This window comes from Oreochromis niloticus, linkage group LG20 (assembly GCF_001858045.2).
Source record: "Oreochromis niloticus isolate F11D_XX linkage group LG20, O_niloticus_UMD_NMBU, whole genome shotgun sequence".
Taxonomy (NCBI): domain Eukaryota; kingdom Metazoa; phylum Chordata; class Actinopteri; order Cichliformes; family Cichlidae; genus Oreochromis; species Oreochromis niloticus.
The window spans coordinates 18,451,598-18,479,502 of record NC_031984.2 but is presented as its reverse complement, the minus strand read 5'-3'; the positions used below and the strand labels follow the sequence as shown (position 1 = coordinate 18,479,502).

The 27,905-nt window shown below is 41.0% G+C and overlaps 2 protein-coding genes and 1 long non-coding RNA gene across 4 annotated transcripts; 1 reads left to right on the top strand and 2 right to left on the bottom strand.

The window, feature by feature from the left end:
- The first annotated feature begins 202 nt into the window (after nucleotides 1-202).
- On the top strand, nucleotides 203-7,591 carry LOC102080498 (uncharacterized). Its single transcript, XR_270247.4, has 3 exons — nucleotides 203-747; nucleotides 940-1,137; nucleotides 6,991-7,591. It is a non-coding gene; the product is annotated as an uncharacterized LOC102080498 (long non-coding RNA).
- LOC100691101 (adenosine receptor A3) lies at nucleotides 6,876-10,820 on the bottom strand. The gene is made up of 3 exons (XM_005478012.4): nucleotides 8,740-10,820; nucleotides 8,181-8,644; nucleotides 6,876-8,054 (listed from the first exon to the last, which is right to left on the bottom strand). The coding sequence occupies exons 1-3, from the start codon at nucleotides 9,285-9,287 to the stop codon at nucleotides 7,882-7,884; spliced, it is 1,185 nt and encodes a 394-aa protein (XP_005478069.1). The 5' UTR covers nucleotides 9,288-10,820; the 3' UTR covers nucleotides 6,876-7,881.
- On the bottom strand, nucleotides 9,547-13,293 carry LOC106098461 (transcription factor Spi-B-like). 2 transcript variants are annotated; one of them, XM_019350170.2, is made up of 6 exons: nucleotides 13,205-13,293; nucleotides 12,975-13,009; nucleotides 12,071-12,278; nucleotides 11,847-11,953; nucleotides 11,476-11,623; nucleotides 9,547-11,172 (listed from the first exon to the last, which is right to left on the bottom strand). In XM_019350170.2, exons 2-6 carry the CDS (start codon nucleotides 12,993-12,995, stop codon nucleotides 10,865-10,867), a joined length of 792 nt encoding a protein of 263 aa, XP_019205715.1. In that variant the 5' UTR covers nucleotides 12,996-13,009; nucleotides 13,205-13,293; the 3' UTR covers nucleotides 9,547-10,864. The 2 variants fall into 2 exon arrangements, with proteins under 2 accessions (XP_019205715.1, XP_019205716.1); XM_019350171.2 differs by lacking the exon at nucleotides 13,205-13,293 and having other exon boundaries at nucleotides 12,975-13,056.
- Between the last annotated feature and the right edge of the window lie 14,612 nt (nucleotides 13,294-27,905).

The following is a 27,905-nucleotide window of genomic DNA, read 5'->3' as shown; positions in this document are numbered from 1 at the left end:
TATCCACCCTCCTTGCTCATTGATTCATTTAGCTGAACTCTCTCAAAGCCCTCCCTCTCACGAGGGTTGATATTATCCCCGATGGAGGGAGAGAGGACGAATTGAGGGGAGACGAAAAGAAAAACGGGCAGAACAGAGATGTCAAAAAATACAGGAAGTCTGCCAGGAATCCTTTTTCTGGTGAGAGAACTTGAAAAACAAAAGTCCAACAGCATATATAAGAAATCTCAAGCCAGTTTGAGCTTCTTTTTATTCTATTGATTGTATGAACATGGTGAGATGGAACAATATGGCAGAAGTGTCGGGATCTGCTTGTCTCTCTCGCCATCTGTCTGTTGCTGCAGGATAGTATGAGTGGGGTATGTGAATAGAGGTGCGCTTTGGATATTGGATAATAAACATGTACATTTCGGTGCCGCTGCTAGCTGATACCTGACTGTTTTGTGTCGCCGTGTCGGCTCACGACAGTTGACGTTTCTTCTCATACTTTTTTTTTCTTGTCTTTCTGTGGCACACTCTCAGTCTTAACTCTTTTCTCGGACTCCTCCTCTTTCTGTTCCTTCTCTCGCTACAGCATGTCACTCCCTTCCTCTTTCTGTGTCTCTGCACCCCCCACCTCCTCCCGTCCTCCCCTCCTTTTTCTCTCCTTCCCTCTTGGCAGCGGTGCCAAAGTGGGCTGGCAGACCGAAGCAAACACAGCACAGGGCAGAGCAGAGGGTGATCCAAAGGCTGGTGAATTGATTATGTGTATGTCTGTGTTTTTAACTCCTCTGTTGTTGGCGTCTTCTTGTGTTTGACTCTGTTTTGGTTATACGCCACTGACAGTAATGCGAGTCTATTGCTGGTCTGTTTTGGAGCTCTTTGCTGTTGGTTGAGCAGAGTGTGTTTGATATTGTCGTTTGTGTGTGTATGTATTTTCTTTTCGCGTGTGTGTTACAGTGGCTGTGTGTGAGCAGACGTCCCTCTGTCACCTCGTGTACGGACAGACGCACTCACGCCAGTAGGAGGGGATTGTGGGAAGGGGGTGTAGCTCTCAGAGGGTGTGCTCTACTCCTCTCTTTTCCCTTCTTCCCGCCATCACGGCCCTCTTCTCCTTCAGTCCTCCGGCCCAGCCCGCCGCTCACATACAGGCTTCAGGTATTTTCCTTTTTTTAATCCTGTGACACCTTTTCCCTGCAGTCTGTCTTCCACGAGTTCCTCTCGCCCTGTTCTCTGTCCTTCATCGTGGTCTTTCTCCTAAACGTTGTCTGTTGTTATCGGTTGCCACGCCGCACTCTCCTCGGCGCCATTTTGGCTCAATGTACATAACAGGAGAAACTTTTCTGGAGCTCACAGGGACACTGCGACTCCCTGCTGGCCATCTTCTTTCCCCTGGTGTCTGTATCTCTTTCTGTCTTGACCTGAACCCCTCTTCCTCTCCCCCTCGTTGCCGCAGGACATCAGGCTCTGACAGGGCGGTCAGCAGTATTTTCTGTGGTTTTCTGTATTGAACAGGTGTCTCTTTGGAGACTGGCAGGAGGGACGACAGGCCTTCTTGGTTACTTACTGACCTCAGAAGGTTGTGTGGCTTGAGAGTGGTTGTAGCGTTCAGGTTAGTGTAAGTATAGGCGCTAACCAGTGTTGAAGAGCTGTTATGGGACAAGTGAGGCACAGATCAAATCTCTTATCATCAGGGGCCATGGCGATAGGTAATATAAGGACAATATTTACTTTCATTGTTTCTAGCCACCGTGAAAAGTCAGATATATGGCAAAAGTTTTACGGAAACATTTATGCTGGTGCAATTGTGTGTCCAGTTTTATGCTTGTGCAGTCTAGAGTTGTGTCTGTTTTCCAAAAGGTAGTTGCTACAACACTGCGTCATTGACATCTATATATATGCCACTTTACATTTCAGAGGAAGCATTAGGACAGAAATGAAACTGACGATGCTGTAAAGAAAAAGGGTTTTTTTCAGTAGTAAGACGAATGTTTTGTTTTATTTGGTTTTGTTTTGTTGTTTTTTTGTTTTTTACCAACAGTGTGATGTGCTGCAGGAGAAGAAGAAATGTAAAGATGGGCGGCAGCATTTATGTGACTGGTGTGTATTTAGGCAATATGTAAAATCGTCGTATATAATGGTAATTTTGATTACAGCTGTTTGCCAGAGACCAGAACACTACACTCGAATTAGACAAGCGAATATGCTTATTGACCAAGAGCCGATGTGATAGTTTAACCAAATTTAGGTGGTGAGATGTTACATTGAAATATCTGCTTACTGTACGTGTAATTAGGAACCTAACTGAACAACTTTATGCCAGTGCTACATATTGCATCTAAATATGAGTTGGTGTTAAAATGGCGCCTTCATGCCACGTGTAAACAGTGAACACGATCAGACCTTTTCAACATACTCCTCACAATTAGCGGGTATGCTACTCTGTCAAGTCTCTATTTTTTTCTGTATGTTTATCTTTTGCATAAAGTGGCAAATGGCTACAAAACAAATGTAAACAAGTTTTTTAGTTCTTAATCCTGTTTGTTTTTTGTTTTTTTTTGCATATCAAAATGTGGTACTAAAGAAAGACAAATGTTAAGAGGAAAAAGGGCTTGAAAAAATATAGAGATCAAAAGTTACAGAGATAGAAAGAGAGGTAGGAGTGGGAGTGCTCTTTCCCCGCCCCTCTCGTATCCTCAGATGAACTTATCGTGTTGCCTCATAATGCTTCTGAGTTTTTCTCCTAGAGGCAGTCAGGCTTACTTCCTTCATTCAGCCTCGACATAGCTGATTGGTTGATATCTTGGCTGACCGACCGCGGTTTGGAGCGAAGCAACAGGAAGTTTCTCTTCTCATGCAGGAAGCTGCAGCTGTTTCGTCCTGACATACACTGCTTTGCACTTTTGCACACATTCTCTTTGTGTGCATGTGCACAAATATGCACATGCACACACGCACACATGCACTGGCTTTGAAAGGGCATACCTTTCCAAGTGTTTGTGATTATATGCTGTATACGTGCATGCTTGTGTATAGTCTGCACCGTGTGGCATTTGTAAATGCTCTAACATGTGGGCGTGTAGCGACATGCAAGGCCAGGATTCTGAGCTATCAGAAACATTTGAAACCATGGTAACCACACATCTCATTAGCACATTAGCAAAAGCATAGACAAGTGGAGATGAGAGGAGAGGACAGAGAAAGTAGATGGAGAGGAGGAAAGCAACCTTCTCGTCTTTCAGGTTTTCTTCATTCAGAGATTTTAGAGAGCCATTCGACTACTTGGAGGGCTATCCAGACGTCCCTAGTCTGGAGATTGGCTGTTTGGCCTGTCAGCCATAGCTCCTTTTCTATATGTGTATCTATGGGTCAGATTGTTGTTGGAACCCGATAGTCAGCACAGTGACTCCCATATGCTCTTGGCATATCTGGGTCATATATCTTTTCCTCAAACAAACTGTCCAGCATGTTTATCTAGCTCTCAGACTGACTCATGTCAGTTCAGCATTTGTCTGTGCAGCCATCTACCGCACAAAACCAAAACACTGATCGCAAAAGACTAGAAGCCTTTTTATTTAATTACCATTCAGCTAATCAAGATCAACTGAGCTCTTTAATGCCCACAGTTTGAGCAACTGTGCTGTGTTGTCTGTACCAGTGTATGGTTGTGTTAGTACACGCATATGGCAGCATATCTCTGCATACATGCGAGCATGAGCTCTGTGTGTTGTGCCTAGCTAATGAGGATATACAGAACATCAGAGCGGGCACCATGCCAAGTGGGATGGTAGAGGCTCAGTGCTCCGATCCTTCGTCCTTTAATGCAGGAATATAGCATTCCTTAGAGAGTGGGAGGATGAAAAAGCTTGTGTGATAAAGTCACCATGGTGCTTTTAAGAGGATCAGTGAGAATGGACGTGAGTAAGACAAGGAATCAGTCGGGGAATTCTTCACTGTGCCATCTATTGTGGCTTACTTCCTCTATCAACGCCACCGCTCCTCCCCCTCTTTAACCACCACCACCACCTCCACCTCCTTACTCCCCTTATTGAAATTCTGCCTGGCACACAGACACTGTCCATTCTTGGCACAAAGCTCAGAGAGCAAAAGAGAGAGAAACACACAAGAACCTGTACCAATCGTCTGGTGCCCCGTCCGTTGTGTCTGTGCCAAACATTCATTCTGTCTCGTGGACCAAGGGACCAGGCAATCCAATAGGTATTTTCCTGCCTCTGCTTCCTGCGATAATCTGCTCCAATTTTGAGGACTTTTGTTGGCAACTGGGCACGCTGCGAGTGTTGTGAGATTTGATAATTAATCCGCGTGTTTACGTTGTTTGCATCGGACAAGGAATAAATCGCCCGGTGGGGGACAAATTCTGAAGCCTCCCGTCAGTGGAGGAGAAGGAGCTAAGGCTGGTTTCCATTATATTTTTAATCCTTTTTTTCACATGGGTTTTTGTTCGTTTTAATATGGAGACGTTGGAAGTTTGTAAAACCTGTATAAAACTGATAGTTCACTTTGCTAGCCATTTTAATGGCATTTGGTCTTTGTTCGACACTGGCATGTTTAGAAAGAAAGAAGAAAGGACAAAATTAATGGGCATGGCATGCCGTGGTCAATAATATGTCCATTAAAACATTAAACCTCTTTGGCATCCATTCTGATTTTAGTCTGTGGTCCACAAAAGTCCACTTTGCCTTCTTTCTAAAAGCATAATGACGGCAAAGTGTTTCATAATTTTTTTACCGTCTTAAAAAGGCCTCCCAGTTTTAGTAAAAAACTGGTATAAAAAAGACTTGATGTTGAAATTTTATTCTATGGGCTTTATAGAGAAAAGAGTAAAGTGATGTCAAAGAGCTCAAACTGTCAGAGGGTTTTGGAAACCTCAAAATACACGTGTAACTGTCACCCAGAGAAGGATGACTAGGCTGCAGCAGGAAATTGCCTCCAGAAAAACATATCCTGGTTGGTCATAACAGAGTCGTGTTATCAGAGGGTACGAGTGGACAAGGCCCACATTTCTTGGCTTACACTGAATACCGCTACTGTGAATTTACAAACATTTAGCCATAATTCTGCTGTGACAGATGCACAGTCTGTCTGATAGGCAGATGGGATTAACTCAGAAGGCCAGATTTCTTCAAGTTCCTCCCAGCTGCCCCACAGACGAAAGCTGCGTTTATTTTAGCTGTTGACAAGAAAAAGTTATCGGGCCCAGCCAGGCCATACGTACCTGTTTTAAGCGCCACAGAAAATATCCGCTCTCACAGACGACAGTGCCCAATGGCCTGCACATGACTGACCGAGTTCGGCCTCAGTGTTTCCAAAACAGTCGAGGGAACGGGACTCCAGTTTTGCGCAATTAACCCAGAAAGCACAGAACTCCCCACAAGCATTTATTGTGTACATTTTTTTTTATACTCAGACGTCTTGTTAAATCTTCATTAACTTGACCCATTTCTCCGAGTACACACTGTGTCGTATCAGTATTAGTCTGTTCGCCTTGTCCTCCGAACACGGCTGCAGTCAGGGGACGTTTCTTGGCGACTAAACAGAGCTCATAGATCTGTCACTGGCATGGTGACAGAGTTGGGCGTCATGCCAGCGCACCCCCACCCCATTCTGTCTGTCTGGTCTTCTGTAGTCAGTCTAGCAGGGTCTACTGCATGCTAACTATAGGCTGGTCTGGACCAAGTCTCAGGGGTTGTGGCTGTATGCTAATTTATGCAGGCGGTGTACCTTCTAACCTCATCTCTGTTAGTCTGAGGCCCAGGTCTGGCATTTGTCTGCCACTCATTAACCCCGCAGTTACTGCCATGTCAACCTGATGTGCACGAAGCTAATCTTTATCTCATGTTTAGCAATAGTTTAACTGTTAATGGCTGAAGGAGAAGCAACGACTTCCCAAATGAATAAAACTTTAACGGAGCAAAAAAAAAAAAATGCCTGTCTGCCCGCTTGGTGAGGGTGCTACTGAAACATTACACGGACAGGGACATGCTGTATGCGATCATGCCTTTTTCTCTGTGAAACGTCCAGCTGTCTGATAAGTAAAGTTAGAGTTTCCCTCTCGCTCAGTACCCGTGATAGAGTGTGTCGTCTGGCTCTTTTGGCTTCGCCTTAGTGCTTGGCACAGGACTGACTCTCCATCACTCCCGATAGAACAGCTGTGCTTTCTTCATCACGATGCAGCAAGCTCACGAAAAACCTAAAAGGTAGACCCTTACAGTGTTTTAAAGCAGACCTAAAATGGCCGATGTGCAAGACGCCATTTTGTGTTTTGTTGTTGTGTTTTGGGGGGCAGAATCCCAGCTTTGTATTCAATGAGAGGCAGCTGGTGGAAGCCATATTTGCAGGCATCTGTGTGTGTACCTCCGTCTGAGAAGCAGCAGCCAGCCTACACAGGGATAGCCCGCTGGAATGAGCTCAGTTTTTGGCGAAAACGGAAAAGGATTCCTGGCACAGAATCGAGCAGCTCTTTTTTTTCTCTTTCGATCACATGCCAGAGTCTCAGGAAGCCAGTGAGTTGTTTGTTGGGCTTTCACACATTAGTGCTCTCACTTTCCGTCATCCACTTACCGTTAAAATTATTTGTCTCTGATTTATTTCAATGGAACGTGTTTCTTAAAGACGTTAGAAAAAACAGGGTCGATCGGCGAGGATGTGCAAATTCGGGAAATCTGCGAGGGTCTTCTTTTGTTTAGAAGTGATAAATGTTTCTCCAAATCTTGGCAGTTGAAGACTTGTTGGCATGAGGCATGAGCACTTTCACTCGTGACTTTGAGCCATACCTATTTTAAACCAAAATAAAACAGACACGGAGAATAAAAGCGAAAATGCAACTAGGCTCCTTTTTGCAGAGGTTGAATTTCAAGATGTCACTCAAGAAGATATTGTGAAAAATTTAACTTTTAAAAGTACACGAGAATAATACTTTAATAACCAGATGCATTTCAGTTACAAGTTAGTTAATATTATTGAGCGCTTTTTTTCTTTGTGCCATTGCAGGAAGGATACCTTTGTGGATCTTCGATGTTGAAGCAACGTGGATGCTGTCCTTGGAGCTGAGGTAGTAGATTGAATAGTTGTGGGGTTTTGTAACCTCTTTTTTAAATAACTATACAATCTACTGTCTTTCCCAAGAGACAGCCGAGTCAGCCACTCGCCGACTGCCATCTCCAAGCAAAAATATGAGCTTTCAGCAGTCTTATTCTTGTTTTCACGTCGAGCAGGTAAATAGGTCCAACATTTTTCGAAAGGCGAACCTGGGGTGTGTTTGACTTGGGCTCTGACAGGGTGAGGTAGTAGGTTGTATAGTTTGGTGGGTGGGACTGCACCCTGCTCAGGTGATAACTATACAGTCTATTGCCTTCCCTGAGGAGCTCACTGCACACTGAGGAACATATGCTCATGGCTCAAGTATGAATTTTATTGCCAGATATAATAAAAAAGGAGGAGGAAGACACGCAGGACTTACACGAGTAGTGTTGAATTGACTGAAAATGTTAACTTATGTGCTTTTAAAATATGTACATTTTAATAAAGTCACGTTTGTGTTAAATAAGTGGTCCAAAAATCAGTGAATGGCAACTTGAAATTATTTGTCACACACTGCAGTTGTGATTGTCATCGAACAGGAGCTGTACCGTTTGTTAGTGTATGCTGCCCTCTAGTGGAGACACAGGAAATTGCTACTTGTAGAATAAAGTTTCCACACAAATATCCGTAACTAGAATTTACTTTCCCCAGTCTATGTGATTAGCTTTGATAAAGCTTTAAATGATGGTTGAACACAGTTTCTATGAGTAGACAGAAACTTTCTTACAAAGTCCTTTGAACTCAGTGACCAAAAGGCCCCTTATTGGAGACTGGTGTTCCATCTTTATCCAGATGTGTATGTTAATGGTTTAGCTGCATGTTAATGATCTGCGCACCTGCTTTTTTCCGATGGCAACAGTTTAACCATGCAAGGAAGCGCCTCCATAATTGACTGTAGGCCTGCTGGATCTTTGGAATGCGATAGGCATAGATCACAGGGTTGACTGCTGAGTTGGCATGAGACAGGAGAATACCTGCAAAATTTGGATTGGCTAGTGTTACATTTCACAGCAAGTGTGGTGTTAATGAGTCACATGCTCTCAAATATTTAACAACCAGCTGCAAACTGCATAAGGGCTAGAAAAAGTACTGTCACCTGCCTGTATAGAGCGTTCCCTGTGTGACAGCCTGAGGGCCTTGAAACAACAGCAGACAGTTCATCAGGTGGAGAGGAATCCAGCAGCCAGCAAACAAGATGAGAACGAGAGCCAGGGAGCAGGCCAGCCTCTTCTCCCTGAGCAGAGAGGCCTGGGTCTGAGGGCAGCTGTCCTTTAGACGTCCCTGTAGGCTCCAAAAGATTCGAGTGTAGAGGAGGGTCATGACCAGCAGGGGTGCCATTACACATCCGAGGAAGTTGAAGTAGACCATGAAAGGGAGGGAGATAACAGAGAGGAAAGTGCATGGCGGATGGATGAAAGAAGTGGAAGATGTGTTGGTAGAATCAGATGCTGGGGAGGAGTAATTGTGCCAGCCAAATAGAGGCGTGAAGCCAAGGAGACATGAAAGTATCCAGCAAACAGACACGCCGATCCATGTGTGCCTTTGTGTGGCCAAGGCTTTGTATCTGAAAGAAAGGGATAAAACACAATAAAAAGGAAAAACTGAAAATATCACACAGTGTTCACTTACAAAACAAGTGACCCAGAGTTCCGACCTCACCTGAGTGGTGTGTGCAACCGCAGGTATCGGTCCACAGCAATTGCTAGCAGTGACAGCACAGATGCCTGCGTCAACACCAGCACAACACAGCTGAGAAGCAGGCACAACTCAGGGATTAGACTCACCCAGCCATCCAATAATACTGCAAGGGGCACAGCGGCCACACCCACAAGGAAGTCAGCCACTGCCAATGACACGAGGAAGCAGAATGTTGGTTCCCGAAGGGAATCCCGGATACCGAAATACACAGCACACATCACCAACACATTACCAAAGCAACATGCTGCAGCAATAAGCACTTCTAGTACTGTGTAGGCCACCCAGCTCCATTCAGCCATTAGAGCAAGGCAACCAGAAGCTGTTATGAATGACAGAACAAATTTCCTTGAAGGCAGCTGAGTAACATCCAACGCAGTTGATGGTTTGTTGCTAAGAAAATCTGTTGTTCCTTTTGGCTTCAATTTAGCAAAAAAGGCACTGAGCTGACACTTTTTATATGCGAACATGCATGCGCTTATACGTGCACAAACAACAGGCATGCACTCCATGGAGACACCATCTGTATTTCATCAGTAAGTGAAGAGCCTTTCCCCATTCCGAATAATGTAAATGTGGGTTTTTCCACCCAAGGGGTGTGTTTCGTGCTGTAAGGGGTGAAAAAAAAGTTGGAATTGCAGCAAGACGACATTTAAAAGTTCTCAGTTACTTCTCAGTCCAAGTAGAGATGTATCATGAGCAAAACGTAGTGTATCGAATGAATCAAAAGCAAAAGCTTTCATGCAAATAAAAGTCCCATCCACAATGTTATGAAGCCAAAGGTTTTTAATGGCATATAATGGTTATATTTATTACCTAACTGAATTGTTATTACAGTTGCATTTTACTCTGAGCCTTTTTTGATGCCTTACAGCTTAAGGCTAAAAATCACTAGTCTTTACTAGTGGAGAGAATGATCTACAAGAGTTCATCATCTATGAGCTCAATTTTGAATGTTACATTTTAAGCCACAAGGTACTTGGTAACCACAGCAAAGGAAACATGGATTTCAGGAAAAGGTAGAATTTCTTTTCTGCCTTTCTTTTGGAATGGAAGAATCGAAACAGATACTTCAAAATCATACATAAATACAATACATGAATACACTAAATTAGTCACTTTTACTACTTGACATTGCTAATGTGGCAGGAAGAAACTACTGGAACAAAACCTGTGAGTGTGTTCTATAAAATCAAGTTTGATGACCTATGTGGGGTGGGCTTTTAGAATGATATACATATTGTACTATTGTTTATTTAACTTGGGACTGAAATTCAGTTTGGCAGCTTTATAGAAAAAAAAAGTACTACTCTACCTCTCATCCAAGCTTAGGGTGTGTGTCTGTGTGTGCTGTCTTCTGTGTGTGCATGGGGGACTTTTTAGATGTTACTGATTAACACGTCTGTTTTTAGTGGCGGTTTTTCACTGCATGCTCACTTTGCATACAATTTTGGCTGTGGGTGCAGGTCTGTCTGTCCATATCTGTGTTTGCTTCAGTTTGAAAGCACATCTGTGTTTATTTGAGCCACATGCGCTGCGCAGGTTATCTTTATCATTTTAGACAGACACAGACAAGCATATAGTCAGATGTTCTGAAAATATGTGTAGATTTATTTTATCATTAAAAAAAAGAGACATTTTTGACACAAACAGATCATGTTTTCTTAACCAAAATGAAGAAGATGATTGTATACTGTATCTGCTAAATATCTGCGATACAGAATCACACACAAAGAAGAGAAATTTGCTACTTTTCTTTAAAGGATTTAAGTTCTACTTATAAAGTAGATGTTATACAATAACCTTTTCGATTTACATGATAAAAGCCAGATTACCTCTCCCACCTAGCCTGTACCTGAAGTTTGCGTTTCCAGTTCATCCCCTCACACTGAATACAATGTGGGTCTGTATGTATAACTGACTCTGAGCTACGGTGTATCCGTTTCTGGCTTTCAAATACTCAGTATTCATTTGTTATTCAAAAATGCCACAGAACTATAATAAGCAGACAAGAGATTCATGGGACTTCCCTTGACATCCTTTGTCCTTATTCTATTTCTATGCTAATATAGATTCTCAGTCATTGTTTCTACATTGTATTTGAGTCTCCCTGTAGACATTTTAGCGTCTTCTCATCAAAGCGGTAGGTGAGCTTCCGTTTAACTTTGTGAATCTCGCCTGTGCGAGAGTAGTTCCTTAGAGCCCGTGCCATCTTCTGGTACGTCATGGGCTTGCGATTCCCCTTTCGCCGACCCCACAGCTGGGCCAGGCTCTCCTTGTTTTGGGAAGAGAACTGAAATGTGCCAGAGGAGGACTGGACCCACCAGATGCAGCTACGCATCGATGGCGTCTGAAGCATCTCAAACAGGAACTGGAACAGCCGCTCCTTCCTCTTTCCTTAGGAGGAAAAAAGGGATGTAAATACAAATATGAGGTAACACTGTCTCATTTGTGCGTGCATGAAAACAGAATGCTGTGTGGGAGAAGTTTGATATTTGTAGGCTGTTGAGAGTTTTAGTACTTACACACATGTTCAAATGTGGTTCTATTTATACTTGTGTTATTTCCTTGTTTTATGTTAAGCACTTTGGCATACCGTTGGTTTTTAAATGTGCTCTATAAATAAAGATTGTTGTTGTTGTTGTTGTGTGTGTTTATGTGTGTGTGTGTGTGTTTATGTGTGTGTGTGTGCCACTCTACCTGACAGTGGTGCAAGAGGCAGGGGATCTCTGTCCTTCCTGCTCCCTGTGTCAGAGGATGGTGACGGCGAATCCTGGTACTGGGAGCTACTAGACTGGGAATCTGAGTCAATGTATCCAGATGCCTCATCGGAATATGCTATGTGTCCCTGTGGTGAACACACACACACACACACACACACACACACACACACACACACACACACAGACAAAAAAGTGTAACTATCTTCATAAATCATATATAACACCAATGAAATGGCTCATGTTAGTCTAATACTGCGAGTTGATCAAGCCTGTCACACATTAATGACTCACAGTATGAAAAGATAATTAAGGCTAAATTTACAAGGAAGCTGAGGTTCTTGAACTTACCCATTGGTTGTCATGGGGACTAGGCCAGGCTGCAGGCTGCTGTCTGTATTCCTCACTGTGAGGGCCACAGTGCCACTCATAAGCATGCTGACCTGACCAACTATTCTCTATAGAGAAACACACAAGAGATATAGTGATATGTACAAATACTCCACACTCAGAGACACTCTGGCATCTCTCTCTTATCTGTTCACCCCGACCATCATTACCATCATGACACTAACCTATAATTCTGGTGCCTTGGTGGGAGTGTATGTGTTGCCCCATTGAGGGCAGAGGTGATGCAGGCGTCTGTGCAGGCTGGACCTCCAGTGAATGCTCCTGTAGGTACTCCTCGATGACTTCCAGGTCAACCTCGGGGCAGGAGGAAGGAGCCACTCCACTCCAGGCCCCCCTGCCTCCACTTAGCTTGATCTCGGTTGCATAAGCCATCTGACAGACACACGGCAGGACATAATGAACATTTGCATTTGTTGTATCTATTGTCAGTGATAGCCTGAGGCGTTACTATGAGACATAACACCCAGTTTGTTTTGTTTTTTCTTTTTTCTCATGAAGCCCATTGATGTTTTGTTGTGTGTCACTGTTGTGCTGTGATGCATCACACAGTGAATGATTTTGCTATCTGAAGATCACTGATGGAGGCATTCATCAATTTTGAATGAGCCTCGGTCTGTTTAGACCCCTAAAAAAGGAGCACAGATCATTCTTATAATATGATTAATTTAAATAGCACACATTTGGAAAACTTAAAAAAAAAACTATCGGACACTAATGACATTAATTTGATCCTAGCTCTGTGCTGAAGGATTTGTGTTTTGGATAAGAGCCAAGGAACAACACTGCAAGCATGTGTATTTTGGTTTGACTGGCAAATTTATGCAAGTGTTTGTGTTTTCATGGCCACAGATAACATTCAGGTAACCGTACCATATGGCTTAGCTTTTAATAACCTATTTTCAAATAGCCTTTTCCCCTCAGTCTATGCACAGATGACACGTTAATATTTAAGACCAAATTGTCACTGAGATCCAGTTATAAATACATACATTTGCCTTTCTTTGCAGTTCACACAATGCCCAACAAAAAATAGAGAAATTGTCAAAAAAAAAATATGATCAAACTCACCGTCTCGATTTCTGTCAGCATACTAAAAGGACGATCTGGAAAGAGAAGACGACCTCATCAGTTGCTAGAACCAAAGGTCAACACTTTGTCAAACATGAACTGAGAAGTGAAAGAGGCTGTCACACACAAACTCTAGACCACTTCTCTAACTTATCAGACACCATCATATGAAAAGAAAAGACAAAAAATAACCTGACTTGAGTGAATAAGCACAGCAAAGATAGATGTACCTTTCTAGGTCAAAGGCGTACTCCTGCGTGCGGTACAGTAAAGTAATATCCTCAGGCATTAAGAGGCGGAGATGTCAGAATGTGAATGCTCACCTGTGTGATGTTCCACCTGGATGTCACCTCTCTTATACTCTATGCACACATGCCCTCCTTCGCCCTCTCATTGGCCAGTGAGGGCTGTCAGGGAGTGGTTTAGTTTGCCTATCTATTGTCTCTTAATACAATGTAATTTTTACGTTAGTATTATCCGAAGTGCTACTGAAGGTCACTGTTTTTATAATCGTTTTCAGATGTACAGACATTTAAATGACAGCAATAAAGTTTATCCTTTTTTTGTAGATTGTCAGTGTTTCACATTTTAAGGGCTCCCTGGAGTCAAAGCCTGTGGTGTGTCTGTGGTTTCTTATCATTTCATTTGGCACAGAGGAGGTGCCACGGAGGATAATAATGTGGCTATATTATTTTGATTTTACATTTCTGTTATGTCAAACATGAAACTCATATGGGTAGGCTGAAAAATATGATAGAATATGATATGATATATATATATATATATATATATATATATATATATATATGATAAATATGGTGAGTGATGGGTATGTTACACATTATATTTGTTGGAGAAAAACAGATTCTGTAGAGCACAATAATATGTAGATGTAAGTATATCTAAGAATATTTAGACATTTGTACTGTACCCTAATTTCAGAAACTATAACTCACATTAAAACTTATTTGCAGATGTTTTGTATTTATTGTGCACCTGATCAAACATGATGCTGAATGATGTGAATGACTGTAAGATGAGGAGGGCAAAGTGCAGAAACACTCTGACAGCATTCGTTCTGTTAACACGGTGCATTTGCATAAAATCAACTGAGAGAAGAGAGAAGGCATGTTCTCTGTGCAAGGTCCATCTAGAACTAAAAAAAATCCTAACTAGGAAAAAAAATCCTTCAGAATATAATGCCTTTCATTGTCTGCCTAAATACCAGATTTTAATTATCAATGCTTTGATGTTGGCGTTAAAAAGACAAAAAAAATTCTTAAAACACTTAAAAAACATCCTTACATCCTTAGGAGAGTAATGCAGTTAAGGTAAAATAGTGCTGTAAAAGTAAAATGTTTCACTTCTGCCGTACAACTCATCTGTCTCACAGATAATCCACTGGTTTCACTTAACCGCAAAGTTGTAACTGTAATCTGAAATTCTCTGTTATCCCAGTGATCATGAATGCTCCTATAATAAAATGACATTGTTCTTCATAAACCATTGCAGCAGGCATTACATCACCCCGCAGGTTAAAATAACATAGCGTCATTCATAGGTCGCTTTTGATGTGTGCTGCATTGTGGCTGGTTCCTTTTTTTGTGCTGTTTTTGTTGTGTGTGTGTTTTTTTTAAATTTCAGGCGTAGATTCCTGGACACAACATGTGTTGTAGCGCAACATGTGCTTTCTTTCGCACGATGTATATAGAAGAGGGATTTCCCCAAACCTCTTTTTTTTGATCTGTGACAACAAACCTGTTAACTTAGAGTCTGCTGTGTGCACAGGGGTATTAGAGCACAATCTAATGAACATTAAGGCATTGTCTGGTTTGCTACAACAGTCTCAGTGGTCAAACAAACCAAGTTAAGAGTAGATAATGTTAAAGCAGATAATGCCTTTATTCCAATGCTATTTTGTGTGTTTGTGTGTGTTTAACCTGTGTTCATTTGAGGTCCCGCAAACAGTCCAGTAGGACACGAAACTCTTTTTCTAGTGGGGAGTAAACAGGAGTGTCGGGGATTCTTTATGTTCACCAAATGTTAAACTGATGAACTTTTTAACAGTGTAGTTCTGCAAGGCATGCTGGGACATGATAAGCATCTACCTCCAAAAAAAGCATGAAGCAAAATAGCAAACTATTTTATCAAAGGCCACTGACTCAGGTACTTTTGGCATGATAAGCACTGTCAAAACAAATTCAGCACTAGCCTGTTGCCTGCTTGGATGAATGATATATGGTGCATATGAAGCCGTAGAAGCAGTGGGTATCACAGCATGATAAAAACACCGGGAATCTGGACAATAACTTTATAGCTTGTCATAGATCTGTGTACATGTTCAGGACACTGAAATATTACCACAGGCACATTCACTGTAAATGATTAGGGTACACAGGGATCATGGGTGATTGAGGGTCATTATGTCATAGTGAATGAGCAAACACTTGATTGGATTTCAGAGTCAGTAAAGTCATTAACTAAAGATATCTGCAGTCAGTTAGTTAGTTCTGCTGCTTAAATCCAGAGTGATGGTCCAATACCAGGGGTGTCAAACAGTCCTCGGGGGCCGGTGTCCTGAAACTTTTACATGTGTGCCTGCTGCAAACACCTGAATAAAATATTCATTAGCAAGACTCTATAGAACTTGACTGCTTGCTGAGGTGGCATTTCAGCCATTTGATTCATGTTACAGCAGCTCATGAGTGAATGAACATAAACATAAATATTCAATAAAAGTACTTTTAGAAGTACATTTTTCCAAACACTTACATTTACTTACATTTATTTAACTTTACTTGAGTATTGTTAGGGGTCGCCACCTCAGCATGCAGTCAAGTTCTATAGTCTAGCTAATGACCTATTAATTTGATTGTGTTTAGTGTGTTGCAGCAGGGACACGTGTGTGTTTTAAATTAATAGAGAATCAGTCCAGAAAAACCTGTCTGGCAAGGGGGAGCCATATCTTCTTTGAAAGATCAGCAGTATTTCCCGTACCTAACGCATGTGATCCCAATTTTTTTAAACTGCTGACAGTATATTCCAGTCAAATTAAAGTACAACCATGAGTAAAAAAGAAATGACAGAGTAGGCTGTAGTCTTTATAATGAAGAAGGATATATGAGGGATATTTGCTTACAGATAAAAGGCCTATCCCACACCACGTCCATGACCTGTATTGTAATATCATAATTCTTTTTTATGAACCTTCAGTTTCAGGAGGTCTCAGTCACACAAACACCATAGTAGGGATTGTAGTAGGGAACTAATATCTATCTATCTATCTATCTATCTATCTATCTATCTATCTATCTATCTATCTATCTATCTATCTATCTATCTATCTATCTATAAAAAAATGTTTTCCATTATATGTAAGAATTCATGTTCTAATTAAAACAGACTTTCACATAATTTGCTAAAAGGATAAAATAACCAGGCAACTGTATTTTTAATAAGGTCAAAGTTCATCTCAGGAGCAACATGGGACGTACACTGATTCAGTTTTACTCAGTTGTGCTCTCAACAATCAACCAAATGATTGATGAGAGTATACCTGTGATACTTTTATTTTTCCATGTTTCATGTGTTTGGCAACTGCACCCTGAGATAAATGCTTAGAGTTTCAGTCAATTAAAGTCAGAAATGCAGGTTTTCAGGCACTCAAATAATTGAGTTGAGAGGAAAACAAGCTGCCTAATTTTTGACAGATGTTGCATAATTTTTATACAAAAAAACCCCCATGTCTTCATTCAAAATTTTAAATTACAGCAATAACCAAAAACAAAAAAACAGCTTGCAGATTCGAGGAGCTTGCCTTGCAACATGTGGTCAACATCTGAAAGTCTATATTTCACTCAGAGACATTCTCTCTTTCTGAAAACAAACCAAGTAATTTTGATGCCAAAAACGAATGAAGGAAAGAAAAGGAAAAGTCAGCTGTACAGATTTGAAAGTGTTCTGTTGTAGCTCTTGGCACAAAGAGCAGATAAGAGCAATCACCAGGTCAGATTTGTTTTACCCTGTCTACATCCATAACATTGCACAAATGAAATGAAAGTGACGACTGCAGAGGTTGCAGTAAAAGTCAGAGGCAGAGTGTTAAAGACGTGTCAGTATCCACAGTAGTACCACTCCTAATTAGCATGATTATTAAAGACATCACTGCTATCTGCAAGAACAGTTGTGCAAAAGTGTCCAATGAAATGTTTAAAGTTAGAAATAGTTGTAGCTGAAAGTGCAGTTGTAGGAGTGATTCTTTGTCAAAATACCCACAAGAGCTTCACAAAAGGATTTGATAAATGTGTTTGGAAAAACCCTCAGCATTCAGTGTTATAGCTGACGGTTAGGGTTCTTAAAGGGCAGTCTGCACCTGGAGAATTCAGGCAAGGCGATAAGGCCAGAGAGACATTGGACCCTTGCACTCAGTAACACACGGACACACACACACATGCACACACACACACACATGCACAGGTGGGCGAAATCTAAGAATTATTGCTTTACTAGAAAATGTAGGTGTTACAATTTGTGTATTTGGACCTGCCCGAAGAAATGTATTACAGGAAACAGGAGCGGGAAAACTAAATACGATTTGGCAATCCATCAATGTGCTCAAGAATTTACAGCCAGGCGAGTCGTGCTTTAATGTAAATCAGGGAATCGTTTCAAGAAGTGTTCGAGGCCAAACAAAGTTATTAGATTACTCTTTTTTCTTATCTCAAAAAGGCGGGTTAACGATCATTAGATTTATCTGCTGTACATAATCTACTGCACCGTCCTAATTTCTTGGAAGAAATTGACTGTCATTTTGCTGCTGTTGACATGAGTTTTCATATATTTCCGTGTTTCTTTCGTTGCTGTGCATTTGTAACGGTGTCCATGCGTGCACATACCAGTGAGCACGAGCGATTTAATCAGCTAACTGCACTACGTCTGAGTCACTTGATGTTTAACGGTCAAAGAATAGCAGGTGAATTGTAAAACTGGCTTATGAATGCATATGTATACACACACGCACACACACGCACACACACACGCAAACACACATTCAACCACTTAATGACCATTAGTGTGCGAGGTCTTGAAGCAAATAACTAGGCTTATCAGCGTGGCCATCAGTTACTGATGAGTAAGGGGCTGTCTGCATGTCTGTGTGTGTGTGTGTGTGTGTGTGTGTGTGTGTCCAGGTGTAGTAGGTTTACAGTTACAGCCAAACCCCCTAGATTAGTGAGCATACGCAAATCACCTTTACTCATGCAGGTTACTGGGAATTTCCCCAACGTCTACCCAAAAGTGTGTATCTGTGTGTGCCAAGACATTAGTGACAGTGGGAGTTTTTTTCACAGTAGCAATCTTTCAATGAACAAACACTAAACATAAAGATGCAATGAGTATGAGAGATGTTCAGCAGTCACCAGTACTCACAATTTATTTGCTCAAATTAAACATAGCTGCTTTATAGGCATAAACACAAAAATTGTATTGTTATATTTAATTTGTTTTATTTGTGTAGGATTAAAATATAGCTAATAATGATTGTGTAATTTGTAGGGAGCAACAGTTTTTTTTCGTTTTGTTTTTTTAAATTCTGCCTCATGTTCACACCCATGGGCAGGGCCCTGAGTGTAGCCAGGTGATTCAGGTGAACAGTCTGGCAGGTGAGGAGGCAGGTGGACACCATGGTGTTGACATACTAACTGTGTATGAGAGACACTGGAAAGTATGCAAAACTTGAGGTTGATTCCTCTCTCTCTCTCACACACACATACACACACGCCACCCAACACCATCACCTCCTCCTCCTCCACCTTTCAATTAGTTTCACACACTTTTGTTTGTCTGTCACTCTCGCGTTCTTGGTTAACACAAAGATAAAAGCTTTTTATTTATGTATTTCTGATGTTTTTGACAATCACTTGCAATTGTTTCACCCTTTCCAGATGTAGTTCATTTTAACAACCTTGCAGCACACAACTAAACGCATGCAGTTTGCGAATGGTCACCAGCAGTGCGGTGGTCAGATGGTGCAGAGGACAACATGCATTACTCATGTGGGAACGCTGGAGATAAGGAGAGGGATTGGGAACTCATGGAACTTTGCATTCCCACGGAAGATTGTTTGTGTCCTCCAGTAGGCCATCCGACAATCTGCGCTCTCAATAAACACTCATAAACCATTACACAGACACGCACACAACCCCACCGGCCTTATCGCAATAACACATAAACTCAAGTGTGAAGATGGTATAAATCATCTGCTTTCACAGCCAGATAAGCACGGGCAAAGAAAGCTAGAGCAGGAACGTAAATTTTTTTATCAGCGCTCTGAAGATAAAGTAAAACATCTACACAAGATTTTTCAAAGAACACAATAAAGAGCCTGATGGTTTTTGATGAGCTATTTTGAAAGCAGTCCCTGTTGCACAGAGCAAAGCCCACACACGTCACACTTGGCGAAGCCATTCATATTGTCTACGTGCTCAGTGTTCTCCTGCAGGAGGCCCACACCTCCACTCCACAGCTGTCATAAGGGCAGGGTAGGCGAAAACAATAGCTGTCTTTTCTTTCCCTCCCTGAACTTGTCGCCTCATTTGCAAAAAGACTCACATATAGCATCTGCCTATTGCAGTGTTTAGACTGTGCATGCATCTTCCAAAATATGGTGCCGCCTGATGTTAATATTAAATACCATTAGTTTTGGTCCTTGGCTGCAGATCTTGACGTGATAAAGTGACATTGAAAAATATTCGGTGTAGTTTGTTTTCCAGGTAAGCCTTTTTGGCTTTAAACCAATGATTCTGAAGTGAGCACAGGCTAGAAAGTGATATTCCTGCAAATTTCTAGTCTGCTTATCCTGCGTTAGGCGTTTGAAGAATTACTCATACTGCCACCACTCCTGTTACCTTCTTTCTTCTTCAATGGACCAGAAGAATTGTGTGTCCAAAGTCCATGCGCTAATGCTGTTGGGAATTTTTTTTTTCTTGGCACTCTTTTAGTATCTACCAATCAATCATGGTTTCAGTGTCACAGGTGAACATATGACTCTCTTTATGACCATAATTTACCATCTTCTGGTTATTTCCAGCCTCTCAAACTGGTTTCACAATGTGACAGCTCCAATGAACACTTTAGTCACCAGATCTGAATTCATTGTCTTTGTATGTGACCGTTACAGCATGTTGAAAAATCTGCACAAATTATGCAACGCTACCAAGTCAGCAGAATCTCAAAGAAAAAAAATCTCGAGATAAAGAAAGAGGAATAAAACACAAGTTACATCTTGGAAAAGAATCCAAAATTTCCAAAAGGGACGTGTTGAAACAACAGTCTCGACACTTTTATTTGATTAAGATTAAATCCATGGAAACTACATCCAGCTGGGTTTTTCTGCTGTGATTTCTGCACCTTTAGGACTGCCCAGTGGAATCAGGATAATTGAGTCAGCATGCATGTACTGTACTCAGAAATCATGCAATTATGGCTTCCTCTTTCCAGAGAAGACAGTGTCATCGTCAGAGTTACTACTGGATATTTATCACTTCTCATCTGCGGTCAGCAGAAGTAATGACATGCAGTTTGGGCTGTTAAGTGCATGAGACAGCGAGCTCCTGTGGTTTCAGAATTTGCTGAAAGTGCAGTAACAGAATAATTCAGTCAAAGACAGAAGAATAACTACAGTATAGCCTTTGGAAGTATTAAACCCCTCTGAGTGGAATTTCTGTGGCTGTAAAGATTATTTACAATTATTTGATGTGTGGTTACTTATTAGTATTACAAATTGATCGTCGATGAGGAAGAACTTAAAGTGCATGCACTTTCCACATGTGAATTTGTAACAATTTCAGAACACCCGCCGCAATCTGGAACTTGAATGGGGCTCTCCCATCAAAGACAGCCAACGTCAACTTCTGCCTCAAATAATAATGACTACCGTTTGATGTTTTCCAGAGAAAAGGTCAATCACGCTACATATTCAGTTGCAACCTCAGCAAAAGAGGAAAAAAAACATTTCCCAAAGCTCTGGGAGAAAGGATTCTGACAAGAGAAAGTACATTTTTAGGAAGAATGTAGGGAATTGGATGTCTTGCTGTATGCAGCAGATATAATTTATTTATCATACTTATCACGGACCACTGTAGTTAAACGAAGGTTGATATTTCCAGCTACAGAAAATTATAATTTGCAGTGTCTGTTCTGAAAGCACATCCCTGCCCTTCTGTGTGCATAAATGGAAAGCCAGAGGGAGGGTGAGACAGAAAAGAACAGACATTAGTGGCACAGATACAACACTGATTCAGAGTCAAGCATAAAAAAGTAAGAGCAGCATAAAAAAAGAGGAACCTGGGTTGGAGGTGGGTTGCAAAGCAGCTTGGAGATTCATAGCAACTGTAAAGTAAATAGCACACCATACGTGAAGGATGGCATTTGGATGGTATTTGAAAAAAGAGCTGATAAGAGATGTCATGTTGACAGTATGTGCCATATTTGCTGCGTGTACATTTCTTCAACAACAGCTTAAATCCCACCAGCTGTGTACATATGAACCATATGAGACGGCAAGCACTTTAGAAAACTTTTTGCTGTACTGTCATCAGCAGACTAGATTCAACAATTTCATATCAATAACTTTAGAGGGCATCATTTTCTTGAGGCAGTGTGACAACACCATTAAAAGTAATTGAGCTTGCACTCCACTGTCCACATTGTTATTCATGACAAGTCAGTGCATCATGTCATTAAATATGCATGTTGGAGGCTTAGTTCTGTCAGCGAAATCCTAACTGCTGCTCAGACTCTCAAACCTAGCAGTCAATTCTTTGACAATATTGCCACTGGAGTTCAGTGAGCCTGTAATTAATTAATTTGTAACCATTCATACTCATAGCTCCTGCTGTCCAGTGTGTACCAACAGAAGCAAAACCATTAAAACTAAGTGTAACCGTTGTTTCTTGTTGTGTTATCGTTCTCTGTTCTCTCTTAGCTGTGGGTATAGGGCAGGAAACAGTTTCTCTTAAAAGTATCTTCTAAAGATACCCAAACGCACACAACACAACACAACACAACACAACACAACACAACACAACACAACACCCATTGTTTTTCCACTTGTGTGCTGTCCTTTTATTTTTGACATTTTCTAATATTTTCCCTATTTTCTTTTCTCTTTCTGTCTCTCCTTTTCCCCCTCTTTACCACTCCCATTCTTCCCACCTGTCACCTTTGGAATTGCTAAATTAAACGTCTCCTGATGTAAATAATAAAATAAAATAAAATTAGACTAACATGAGGAACCTTTAGAAAGGTTATAGAGCAAATATCTTTAGCACAACAGTGAGTTCAGATCCCGATTCCTTTTAAATGGTGGGTCACATACAGCCCACTTTAGTCTCAGTCTTTAGTCCAGTGAAACTCTCTTTTCTGTCAGTGTAGAGAAGTTTCCTACACATTTAATCCCTGAGATATCTTAATGGGCAACAGTATGTCTCAGTTCTTCTACATATTAAAGAAATGCAGCTGTACAAAAAATCAAAGAAATCTGTCAGCACGACTTCCTGGGCTTAAACTGTTTCTGTTGACCTGTTGTAAAAAACCTGAAATTTCTATATTACATTTTATCGATTACTTAATTACTTTGGTTTAGTGTGGATGGCCAGGAGAGAGTTCTTTATCAGTAACTAAAGCTGTAAAACCTGTGAAAGCATGGTTAGTCCAAAGTTAATGCCCTCACATTTTTGCAAAGGCATCCAGTGGGCCAGATTGGAGTCTTTGCTGGGCAAACTCTGGCCCCGGGCCTTATGTTTGACACCTGTGCTCTATAACAAACACCAATACAACAGGACAGTGTTAACTTAAAGTTTTGCTCAGTTGTCTTCCCAAAACACTCAGGATGTTACACTCTCATCAGTCCCACCATAAACGCTATCAGCTAGGAACCAAAATTAACATTCATATGATGCTATAACGAATAAATACATACATAAAGTAAAATAAATAAATAAATAGATAATGAAGTTAAGTGCTGTAAATAATAACAAAGTAATTGATTATATAATAGTCAGTTAAGTCATAACATTGTGCACCCTAATGAGCAGCACAAAGTGATGTTCTCTTACATTAATAACTGAGGTTACATAAGTTTTATGGGTGCTTCAACATTTCTGTGATGCCATCAGCTGGTTGTGTAGCTCTTGACCTTCTGCAGTGATGCGCTTCTGTCTTTTAGCAGGAGATGGCGCCATTTTATCAGCCAATTCCCCAAATCCACTCTGGCTCCCGCGCAGTGGCACTAACAAAAACATAATTGCATGATTTAATACGATGATGGTAATCATGCTCTAAGCGATGATAAGATTCATACCTCCCAGGTGCCTAATTTTGGTTTTAATAGCTATAATCTTTCACATGATCTGCGCCCTGCAGATGACTGGAATTCTATTATAATAGGGCCCCTCTCCCTTCATCTTTCCCTAAAATGTGTTGACGTTCCTGCGTGTCCTATCAAAGTTCTGCATGAATGAGACTCTATGGAAACAGTCCAACACTTTGAGTCACTGTTAACATTCCATATCAGCCTCCCTCTACAGTTACACGACTGATACTATCACGCAAAACTGGGTAAGGCTACAAACTCAACACAAACATTCACGATTCACACGTCCATTCAGGAGTATGAACACACACAATTAAACACAGTGCTGCAAATATAAACACACACAGACGTGCCAAAACCATCAGCAGTCCCTTTTTTCTGAGGCCAATCAACATTTTATAGATAAAATTTACAGGTGCAGGAGTCAGACACACACACGCCTACAAACTCACTCAAAAACACATGGGTCTGATTGCAGCGCCAGTGGCATTGCTCAGAATAGCATCAAACAGAGTGCAGCGTCGTGCATGTGTGGACCTGTATGCTTTAGTCAGCCTATTTCACCATATTAACCCTCGTATATCACACTGTCACTGAAGAGAAAATAAGCGAAGTGGAGATCAAACACCTGAAAAGCTTTGTCTTGGTACGACAGCGAGTATGCCGTCAAAGGGAGACATAATAAAGTGTTTGGGTGTAACACTTTTAAATGTACTTGTCCCCTTAAGAACAAGATCACATGTTTTTGGGTAACAGGATCATTTTTACAAACAAACTGTACTGTGCACCCCTCATTTCTTCATATTGGTGCAGCGACTAACTGAAATGTGCAAACATAAACTTTAAGGATTCTTGGAGGACATCCACAGCTCATCTCTGGATCTTAACTGCTTTTTGCTCTGGTCTCTGTCAAAATGATCTTCTTTAATACTGTTGAAGTCTGGGCTTTGGGGAATCCAATCAGTGATTGATAGATTGTGTTCTGGTTTTCTATCCTTTATGCTTTTCCTGCAGTGTGTTTGGGATCACTGTCACGCTGGAAAATAAAAACTCTGCCATATGATATTTCATGGTGAATCAAAATCTAATAGTTCTTATAATTCCTTCAATTTTGACAAAATCCCTAACTCCACTGTCAGAAATGCAGTCCCAAAACAATGATAGCATCCATTGTGCCTCACAGATAGCTGTAGACACTCATTGTTATACCTCTCTTTGATCATGATTTGAACCAGAACTTTAAAATTTGGATTCATTGCTCCATAAGACCTGTGGCCACTGATTTTCAGTCCAGTTCTTGTGTAATCTGGCATACCTCAACATTTTCTCCCCATTTCCCTTGCTTAAAAATGGCTTCTTGACATCCACCCTTCCACCGAGACCATTTTGACGAGGCTTTGGTGAACAGCAGAGGGATCAACTGAACAGCCAGATGCATCTCTGAGGTGTTTTTGTGACAGGCCGCTTGTTACTAAGTGCCTAATGACATAATTTAAAATTGGTTCTTTGCCAAGTTGTTATATGTAGTCACGATGTAGTTTTATCCCTTGAGTTAGGTGACTTTTTAAAGCTCAATTCATTCATGGGTCAGTGTTAAGTGGCTTAACAATGGCCAGATACAAGGACTGGACTGAAAAAAGAACCCTGCTTATTGTTAGCTATTGCACTACTAATAGTACAAATATTAAAGCCACACTAAAACATTTTGAATTGAAATGTTTTATTTTATTGGCTACTTTTCCTGTTTTTATTTTTTGGTAAGGAGATTTTTCTCACTGTATGTCAACAGGCTATGCCACAAATGCAGCTATTTTACACAGTTTTAACACTGGTGTAACATGTGATATAAACACGTCAACCTTAGTACAACACGCAAATTGTAAATATGGAATAATCTGTAGTCAAATACCTTATTTACCTGGAAAAAAAGCACAAAAAGCACGACACGTTTAAACCGAGAGCATAACAAGTTTAATTATGAAGGCATAGAGTGGATGGGAGGCATGCAAAACAGATGTGCAGGGCTATCTTAATAAGACTGTGTCATACAAACACACAAATAAGTCCACCACCCTGTTTTGTCCACTCACAGCAGCCCCTTTTCTCCAGCCTCTTGCCCCACCCGTGTACCCTGGACCCCTTACCTCATCCCCCTTCCTCTGCTGTTCTTTTTTTCATTCATTCTTCCCTTTGTACTGTGAGATGGAGAGAGGAAGAAAGGGAAAAGGGGTGGGGGGGGTGAAGGGAATGAGAGGGACCTTTGGTTGGCTTTCAGGTGGTTTCACATGAAAAGACAGCACACACCTAAGTTGCCGCCACCGGTAACCCATAGCGTCTCACTTGCTTCCGTCGAGTATACCTGAGTTAGCCTTCAATTGCCTCTGAACGGCCCAGGCATGCACACATACAGACAAAGGCATTGTGAACACAAGAATCTCTATAAATGCACATACAAGTGTGCAGACATACACACACACACACACACACACACAAATAAACTTCTATCAACTTTTGGTATGTGGCTTAGATTGGAGAGGCACTGGAAGGTGTCTGGTATGCAGGAGTATGGTGGGGAAGAGATCTTGCAAGAGGGCAAGGGATGTGGGTGAGGAGGCGTGCTGTTATGGAGTGTGTGTGTTTTGTGGGAGTGGGGGGGCTCTGTTTGCACGGCTGCTTTCTCTGATCTCCCCCCTGAATGGAGGCTTCTTGCTGCAAGGAGCTCAGGTAGCTTTGTCTGTGTGTGTGTGTGTATTTTATTCCCAGGTAGACCACGGTGAGTGCCCCCCATTTAGTGTCAGGTGTCAGGTAGTTACTTGTCTTCGTGTCTTCAAGGCTGCCATTGCTTGGATAGTGTTTACAGCCCACAGAGCTCGGCGCAGAGGGGGGAGGAGTACGCAGGGAGCACTGGCTTTGATCTGATGCAGACTGTTTGATAGCATGCGTATGAGTGACTGAGTGAGTGTGAGAAAGAAAAGTGAGAGATATAGATGAAGTATATGAGTGCATGCGTGCTTTTCCACTTGCAGATATTTGAAAACACGCGAACAGATGAGCGTGAATTTTTAAGCTGTTCATTCAACGCAGGGCCGGATCTAACCTTTCTGGGGCCTTCAGCAGAATTTTATTTGACACCCTTCATTTTTAACATGTTAATTGCACATTAATAACTCACAGTTCTCATTATTCCCAAAGTGCAGCATATACTGGTCCCATAACAGATGTGTGATTTCTGTAGAAGCATTAACTGAGACACTCCAGTGCGGTTCGGTGAATAGGCGATGTATTTGTTAAGACATGATGGGTGTGTGTGGCCCCAAGTTTGATTAAAAAAAAAAAAAAAGGTTTACACTTGCCTCTATTAGTAAACATATAAGTTTTATTAAGAATTTGGTGTTTTATACTATATTTTACTCATTAAGGTGTCCGCTTTTTTCTCAAACAATAATAATTCTTATATTTTTATTCTTATTCCTTATGGATGAATCCTTGAGAAATATAAACATATAGCCACCTGATGTTTAACAAAACAAACAAACAAAAAAATTCAAGGCCTTCTGTTATTATTTAACATTTTGTAGCTGAAGAATTTTAAAAATGTCCAAGTGAGTGTAGTAAACCGGTCAACAATGTGAGACTTTTTGCTGGGTAAAATATATACTGAATATATAAAATATTATATAAAATTTATGGAACTTTATTTAGCTTCTTTTTTAGCCATATCACACTTTCCATCACACAAACTACTGATTTGTTTCAGCACCTGTGTGAATATTTCAGTCTTGGGAAACAGCAGGAACTTTTTTAGCATCGGAAAATCTAATGCAGCAAAATGAAACTTGTAACCAAACATCAGATCTATCAGAAGCACGATAACAGATCCTTGACTTTTATTCCCTCAAAAAGCGACACATTTAACAATATAACATTCCCATGTCGGTGCACAGAAATACAAACGAGTAGCGATCATCTTGGTTACCTCCATTGTGGCAGTCTTGGTGTTAGTTTGCTACATTTACCTGTTGTAGCAATGAGTCCGGTGGATACTACACCGCAACCTGAAACATAAAGGCTGAAAGGGCTTATTAGGGAATTGTGAATGTTCACACCACCTTGAACTTGGGATGGGCTCCTCCAGTAGAAATGCTGAATCATGTAGGAGGCCACACAGCATGTTACTATATAACACAATACAACTTAGGGAGACAAACCCAACAGCAGCAGCTTCACATAAGCAGACTGTTACTTTGTTCTAAATCACCTAGCTTCAAAACATTTTAATGAAAGATGTTCATGGCTACATGAATAAAATGGAAACTAGAAATCTGGATATTTCTGGAAATATGCGGACTTGTTGAGCATGCTAACGACATGAAAGATTTTCTTCCTGTACTGTCAAGAATAGAATATCATGTGTGCTTACATATTATATGTGATTATTTCAAAAAACAAAAACCAACAGAATAAGCAGACAAAAAATACATATATCGATCACCTGGATCACCTGTTGAGAAAGAAAAAAGAAAACAAGCAGAAGAAAACGAGAGTAATAGAATAAACAA